General features: G+C 51.6%; 1 protein-coding gene across 1 annotated transcript; it reads left to right on the top strand.

Annotated features, from left to right (window-relative positions):
* Positions 1 to 1,758: 1,758 nt before the first annotated feature.
* Positions 1,759 to 4,446, top strand: LOC119400035 (uncharacterized). The gene is made up of 2 exons (XM_037666953.2): positions 1,759 to 3,285; positions 3,950 to 4,446. The coding sequence occupies exons 1-2, from the start codon at positions 1,774 to 1,776 to the stop codon at positions 4,244 to 4,246; spliced, it is 1,809 nt and encodes a 602-aa protein (XP_037522881.2). The 5' UTR covers positions 1,759 to 1,773; the 3' UTR covers positions 4,247 to 4,446.
* Positions 4,447 to 8,134: the final 3,688 nt, after the last annotated feature.

Genomic DNA, 8,134 nt, shown 5'->3' with positions numbered 1-8,134 from the left:
GGATCCCCTTGTGGCTTCGTGCTACATACTGCTGGTTGTCAATTTCCTTCTCTTCATGCCTACGGGACCGCCGTGCAGACACGATTGACCGGCTTGACGAGTCCGACGAAAGTCGCCGTCGAGCAACACGCGAAGCAGGGAACTTCTCGTAACAGGAGTTGATGTTCTCGTCGCTGTAACCACGTGACTCGTTGCTCGGTTCAATCGGTGGCGTGGCTGCAGGGAATGTGCACGCAGTTCAGATGACCCGCGCGTGCGTTCGACCCACGTGCGCACAACATCGCATCGATGTCCAATACCGGCGTCCACGTCACAAGGATATGAGAGAAGACAGCCAATTCACTTTTAGGCATGGATTACTTGAAATGTACTGGTATGGATGTGACCCACTGTACAGCAAGGGATATATTTCCGCTCAAGCATTTACTGTGATCAAGGCTTTCCTGATTGCCAAATGCGTTTAGCCGCTATGACCTTTGAAATATCATTTTAGTGTTCCCTCCCATATTGCTGACGACGATAAAGCACAGGTGCGGTAGGCTGGTCAGGCGGGACAAACTGGCCTGGTGTGAAGGAAACGTGAGGTCAACATGCACACCTGCCGGTGGGCGTGCAAGATTTATGAGGAAAATTACACGGCTGAAGTACTAACGTGTCTGGGAACTAAATCTTCAGGCGCGCGTTACAGTTGGACGGCACACGCCGACCAATGATACCGTCACAAGAGGAACTACAGAAACAGGCAGAGTCTTCAAGAAAGGTAGGCAGAACGTATGGAAAGACGTGGCTTTGTTCGTGTATCTCGTACCACTGGAAAAAATCTGCCCCCCAATCCGCGATGCGAATGCGACGGACTTGCTGTGGACTTGTTAAGGTCTACATTTAAGCGGTCATCGCCACATCCGTGCAACGGGCCTCAGTCCTGGCCGACCACACGACGTCGATCGCTGTAATCACGGACCGTTCCACTCTACACTGTTAGAATTCATACATGAAGCAAATTTGAGTGTATACTTGAACAATTTTGAAACAGCGCAACGACGACGCGGACGAAGAGAATAGAGGCACAACCCACAGCGCTGATTCGCAACTGAATGCTTATTAAAGCACATAAAGAAAGCATATGAAAAAAATGTTCAAGCACTGTCACCAACTAGGCGAGGTTTCAATCCTTCTGCTGAGTGTAAAATTTTCATACCGCGCATTACAGTGCCTAAGTGCAGGCTTCTGAATCCAAGGAACGAAAACAAAAAAGATATGAATATTCTCGAATAGGGGATGACGCTGTAGCCAGCGTCTCGAAGTGTGGTCTTGTCTTCTTCAAGGCGGCAGCTGCCTTGAAGGCTTCGAGAATGTTCACACTATTCGAGAATATTCACCCCTTCAAGCCTCCATTTTCTCTTAAACATCTGCCTGGTTCGGATTTCGAGACAAGATAGAATTACGAGGGCAGTGCGAGGCTCGAAGCGATGAGAAGTCGTCGGACAATTAAGCGATGTCGCTGCATGCAGAGAACGTGTCGGCAAGTTAGTACGGAAAGTCAAGTGACGCCTGGCAACATTTCTGCGTGTTGTCTTAAATGCGCACATTGAAAACAGCACACTATAACTAGACTGAATCTTTGCTGTTTCATGCTTTCTCCGCTTTGAACGATACGCTTTCCGGAGTGTCCGTGTACAGATAACTGGGCCACGTTCCTTAAGAGTAAATCACGTGATTCGAGTGCAACGCCACCGCTAATAAGTGACGTCAAGTAGACGTCAGCACTCACGCATGCTCTGTAAACGTCTGTTCAAAGAGGCATCCACCATAAGTGGCACCCGCCGGAGGTGCACACCCACTGGCCACTCGATCGAGAGGCAGCCTTCCGCACGCAAGATGGCCCGGAACTCAAAACAGGCGACCGTGCACCTCAGTATGAACGAAAGTGTGTCCGACTTGGTCAACCGACTGCGATTCCCTGAAGCCGTCGGCGAATTGGTCCTCAGTAACTGCATCGCCACCGAACCGGCAGAGCTGTGTGAGCAAATCGGCCGCTGCGCTGCACTGCGTTTGCTGCGCTGCGTCTCCAGCGTGCTACGGCCTAGCCAGCTGCTCCAGTTGACGCTTGGCAAACTCCCACGTCTAGAGCGACTCGAATTATCGCTCGTCGCCGACGCGGCCGTCGACTCCGAGATCGGCAACGTGCGCGAGATGGCGTCGCAGAGCGAGGGTGTCACTCCGTCCCATGATCTACGTGAAATGTACGTCGAGGTAGGTGGCGACCGTAACTTCGACCTCCTCCAGGAGCTTCTGAAGTTCTACCCAAAACTAACCGAACTGCACGTTCACTTCGTGCGGGGATACTTGTCCGAGTCTGTGGTGCGGTGTTACCGAATTGTGGAAGAGCTCCCTGGGCTGGAAACATTCACCTTCACCTCCGAACTAGCGGCCAGCCTTCCTACTCCGGATGTGCCATGGTTTTCGGGAGTGTTAACAGTCTACGCAGCTATGTGCGACAACTTCCGCCACGAAAGGTCCTGCGCCTCGAAAAATATCTTTGAACTGGACAAACTGAGGAGACGCACTGGTACCGTATTTCTTCCGTCGCAGCTGGTAGTTCTTGCCGTTGCTGACAGTGACCTATGGGGAGATTGCTTCAGCTTGGCGAGCAGCCGAAAAGTCTGGACAAACGTCCGTGAACTCTGTTTCCTGCTGCTCCAGCCAAATGCCTGCGTCGAATTTCACCAGGAGGCACGCAGCGCGTACTGCGGAGGCCTCAAGAAGCTCTTTCGCGTCGTGCGTGAAAGCATCGCAGAGCTTAACCTGAGTTCGTTTCACTTTCCCCTCGATTTCGACCTCGCCTCACAGCTCGGGGTCAGGCTGCCTAATCTGAACGCGTTCTCTGTCCCACCATGCGCGTTTCCGAGCCACTCCGACGTGCGTCGTTTCGAGAAAATCTGCCCCAGGCTCCAAGATCTGGACGTGCGCCTCGAAAAGCGGCGGGGTCACTTCCGGTGCCGCTCGTGCGAGCTTCTCAGAGACCAGCCACCATCGCGGGCGGCCGCCTCGTCGTCGTCTCGGAATAGCGGCATCGCTAGGCTCACCCTTTGCGGCGTGCCGTCTAACGTTCTGCGGTGGTTTGTCGAGTGTTACGGAGCTGCGGTTAAACTTCGACTGGCCGAGTGGTCCCCTGTGGAGAGCCTGCAATGCAGCGATTTGCTCCGGCTTCTGGGCAAGAAGAGCGCTGTCCACTGCCTCGTTCTGAAGCATCAACATCTGCCGATCAGCGATGAGCATCTTCAGGTGAGTCGGCTTATTTACGAAGCTAGAAAGGCGCGGCACTGTCGAAGCACTGCCGACTTGCCGAAAATCGTAGATCTAACCTTAAGCGACAGGAGGGGGGCAGAGTGGGTCAGGGAACAAATGGATGTTAAGGACATCTTAGTCGAAATCAAGTAGAAGAAATGGGCAGGGCATCTAGCGCGAAGGCAAGATAACTTCTGGTCACTAAGAGTAAAAGACTGGATTGCAAGAGAAGGCAAGCGCGCGAGGGGGAGGCGAAAAATTAGGTGATCAGATGAGATCAAGCAGCTTCCGGGGTCAACGCGGCCGCAGCAAGCGCGGGGCTGAGCTGATTGGCGATACATGCGAGAGGCTTTTTGCCCGGTAGTGGCCGTTATCATGTTTACGATGACTTGCCGATGGCGCCCTAACTAATTCTTCTCTTGCGTCTTCTTCGCTGTTGAAGACCTCTAGCGGGAAAGTCGCGAAACACCTCTTAATCTCGGAGGCTTTCCTTCTGGCGATGCCGTTTGTACGAGCCTCTACCAAAATCCTGCCGAAACGTCAGAGGGCAGCTCAGGAATATGCGAAAAAGGCGGATTGGTTCCTTTCTTTGTAACATTCAAAGCGCGAACACGCTCCGGCACACCTTTGCTTACTGATCTCGAGTCTTCTTCGCCCACAGGCCAACCTGTTCCGTTTGACCAGCCTGCAGCACCTGTGCCTGCTGACGTCGATGCAGATCTCGGACGTCGACGCGTCGAAATTCGCGCATGAGATCGCCGCCTGTGCACGTGGGCTGAAGTGCGTGCACATGCACTACAGGCGCGACGACGCCGAGTCCGAGAAACGGGTCACGTGGTTAAGAGGACAGCACGAGCTTGAGCCATTGCTGGACCGTCCCTGCTTTGGTTGTTGCTCGACGGCGACGTTCATCGGGCTATTGAAACCAGTCAACCGCAAGTGCGACGCGGACCTGTAAGCCGAGTTGACGAATACACGTGTTATAATTCATGGATTCCTCAATCGTCACATCCGACATTAAAACATTATGCACGTTTTCTCAATAGTCACTTCTGGTTTTAATCATTATGCTGCTCCGACTCTTTTTTATTTGTGGACTCTTCCTTTCGGAGATTCGTTTTTTTAGAAAGTGCGATGACGGTGATGCGCGATTGTATTTCGTTTTGTACTTTCCACAGGAAAAAAAAAAGCTTTTATGTATCCTTTGGAATTTCTTGCAACAAAGCAGAATTGAGCGTTAGCGCTCACATTTCCTTTTTGTTTTCTCGTTGTTTTGAGCTACGTGACCATAGTTCCATGGTCACTACGTTGGTACGCAGAGTTGCACGCCAAAATGTCGCGCAAGTGAAGCACTTAGTTGCGAAGCCGAGCAGTGATCAACTTCCTTTGTGGCGTGACCGAATGCGTACGTCACCGTAACGGTCACGTGGGCGGACAGGCTATCGCTGCAAAGCGCAGTCGAGATCCCCCAGTGACTTGAGACATATCTATTGGTGACTGTATGGTAACGTATCGTGACATATGTATGGTAACTGGCGAGAGGAGTCGCTTCAAGCCGTCGGTGCATTGAGCTTCGGGCTCTCGCTATCCGATCAACGTCAGGATCCATGTCACTGCGGCCGTAACGGCACCCTTGAAGACAACACCACGTTGTTCGTGTTAACGCTTATCAGAGATCGTTCTCAAGTACGTTTACTTTGTCGGCATGCTGTGTAGGACCACCGACATCGACAGGATTGCACGGTGAAGGAAGATGTCAGGCGTGACCTCGAGCGGCGCGGCAGCAACGCTGGCGCGAGGGCTGCAGAAAATGAATAAAAAGTTAGTTGGTTTTAGGCGCTAGAACGACGTGTCGAGTCGTTTTCTTATGTTTGCTCCACAAATTGGTGACCCGGACGTTTGGATCAAGTAGCAACTTGTGCCGGATCATAACGTGCAACAGGAAAACAAAAAGACGTGGACGGGCAACGAACGCCAGCAAGCCTCGAACAACTCGGCCAACGCCGAGACCTCTTTAACCGCTGCGGTTATTTCGAACACCATCCGACTGCCAGAGTTCTGGGAACGGAACCCCTCGGCGTGGTTCATCCAAGCAGAGACCCGTTTTGAACTCTCGCGGATTACGTCCCAGACTCGCAAGTACCTCCTTGTGGTCGACGCGCTTCCAGCGGCCGTCATCGACGAGATTTCCGACCTTCTCCATTCGTTCGCGCACGACCTACCAGAGTCGCCTTACGACGTAATTAAGGCTGCTATACTGGACCGCACGGCTATGTTGGAACGCACACGGTTGCAACAGCTACTCTCAATCGAACAACTCGGCAATCAACGGTCAAGCCAGCTACTGCGTCGATTCCTTAACCTGCTCGGCCCACGCATTTCCACCACGGACAGCACCTTTGTCCGTGAGCTATTCCTTCAGCGCTTGCCCACCCAAGTCCAGATGGTGCTGGCAACTGCTTCAACCCAGAATTTGTCAGAGCTCGCTACATTGGCTGACAAGGTTATGGAAGCTGCCAATCCACTTCCCGTGATTGCAGCTGCAATTCCGGCTTCAGCATCGCACGCCGTCAGCCCTTCACTGACAAAGCGGAAAATAAAGAAAAAGTTAGTTGGTTTTAGGCTCCGGCAATAGAAGGACGTGTCGAGTCGATTTCTTATCTGTGCTCACAATTCCTCGGCGTTTCCAGGTTGTTGTCGTATGTAGAACCTTGCAAATTTCTAACCGTATCGGGGGAGTGCAAGATATCGTAGCGTCTAATTTTCTCGAAGGGTAACGAGATCTGCCGGTGATGCGGGAGCGCACGAAACACACTCAACCGCGCACGCCGTCTGCTACGCTGCTTAAGCCCCAACCACTGGCACGCGTATGCACGCGTATGCACGCGCCTAGGCGTCAAATGCGCCTCTCGGCGTCGGTCGCGGAGGGCTGTACGCGTCCATACGCCTCGAGGCGCGCGGGGTCAAGACGACTTTGATATTTTCGCCTACGTCACCACGCGTACGACGCGCCAACCAATCAGAGGCCGGCTTAGGCCGGCGGCGCCAACCAATCAGAGGCCGCGATACTTCTGAGTGCTATGCCTAATGGCCGCCGCCACCGCCGCTTCGAAGGCACCTCCGAGTGCAGGGCAAGCACGGAAACTACGGTCGCAAACGCTCCTGAGTGACCGCGTCGTCATCCAGTACGTCGACGACACGGCGAACGACCGCGAGTGCTACCAGTGGGACGCTGTTTCGTGCCGAATTCGAGCGACACCGACAAATCCAGCGAATGCTTCCCGGCTGCCCTTGCCCCGGTTTTGAGTGTCATCGTCGACCGAGTGAAAACATCGTACCTACTACTGCGGCATGTCGCTGCTCCTGTGCTCTGATCTGTGTGTATCTGCGCTCGGAACGGGTGTAAACATGCTTCGGAGGGTTGAAGTCCTCAGCGTGAGCCCTCGCCTGCCGCGAAGTCGATTCAGAGCGGTGTCGTCTGCATTCAGCCGTCGAGTTCGTGTGAACCAGCTCATCTGAGGAAGTTTGGTTGAAGGAAATTGACGGTAGTTGTTTCCGTCGAAACATAGACACTATATATGACGCCAGAGACTTGGCGTGGCGCTTACGCAGGAGTTTTTAACCGCAGTGTGTTTGTTTTCAACATCGCCATTCGCCTCATCATTGCCGAAAGCGAACATCGCACTTGCCAACGCATTCCGGTGATGTGACAACGTACATGAGGAGGATTTGCGGATTTTACGACGCTGAAACATTGGTTGACTTCGGCGCAAATCGTTTGCGTGTGTTGCCAAGCTAACAACAAGAGCGCGCTTGTTGGTAGCAGTGTGACGTGTTTTCGTGCCGGGTACCAGCGACGCCGACACATTCAGCTGTCGGCGGTCTCATTTAGATTCATGTATAAAATAGAAGCTCGAACGTGCGCGAGTGTGGTGATCGAAAAAGAAAGTTGCATAATTAAGTGCTGCTTGTGTTGCCTGCTATTTCACTTCTTGACTCTTGGTCTGCTTCTCTGCCGTGCAACTACACCTTAGCACATGCCCAGTTGCACATGCCTTGTTTTGCAGGTTTTCTATTCTGACACACATTCTCCCTAGTCTTTTCTGATACTCATAGACGGGAGAATGTGAACAGTGGCGCTTCTCCATCGTTTTACAGTTTACTTAAATATAACACATGTTTTGTTTACAGCTGGACAGCTAATTTGCTAAAAAGCTTGTAAGTGACAAGCACCTCCATTGAAATCTGAGGTGCACAATGACACGATAGTTAGAAGAGAAGAGCATGACATCACACGTATGTGCAGAAGGAATGAAAGTGCAATATTACTGTGCTGCTCTTTGTTTAGAAGGAATTCAAACGGTGCCTCACTGGAACCTCAGACACTTGTGACACCATTCTAAACTGCGCACATATTTATCTCTTCCTCCAGACTGAATCCAGCTGAAATAATTATTTGATGGTTTCAAATGCCAAATCCTTGGATGTATTGCAAGGACTATTTCATTTCTGTTCAGTTCTTTGTAAATACACTAACTTAGACTATGCATGCACTTAAGCATAATTGAAATATGAAGACATTCATTCAGTTTAGCTATGTTAGACAACTTGCCAAAGACTTTTATACAGTGCTCTGGTGCAATCCTATGAGCGAAATCTGTCGCATCGTGAAGTTTCAGGCATGATTTATTATATTAGAGGGTATTTTGACTACTGACGACGTCCAAAGGCCTTCTACACAGTGCTTGGTTCCAATCTTATTACCGATATCTGTCGCATCATGAAGTTTCAGGCACGATTTATTATGTTAGAGGGTATTTTGACTACTGACAACGTCCAAAGGCCT

This window comes from Rhipicephalus sanguineus, chromosome 7 (genome assembly GCF_013339695.2).
Source record: "Rhipicephalus sanguineus isolate Rsan-2018 chromosome 7, BIME_Rsan_1.4, whole genome shotgun sequence".
Classification (NCBI taxonomy): Eukaryota; Metazoa; Arthropoda; class Arachnida; order Ixodida; family Ixodidae; genus Rhipicephalus; species Rhipicephalus sanguineus.
This window is presented reverse-complemented; position numbering and strand designations above follow the sequence as displayed.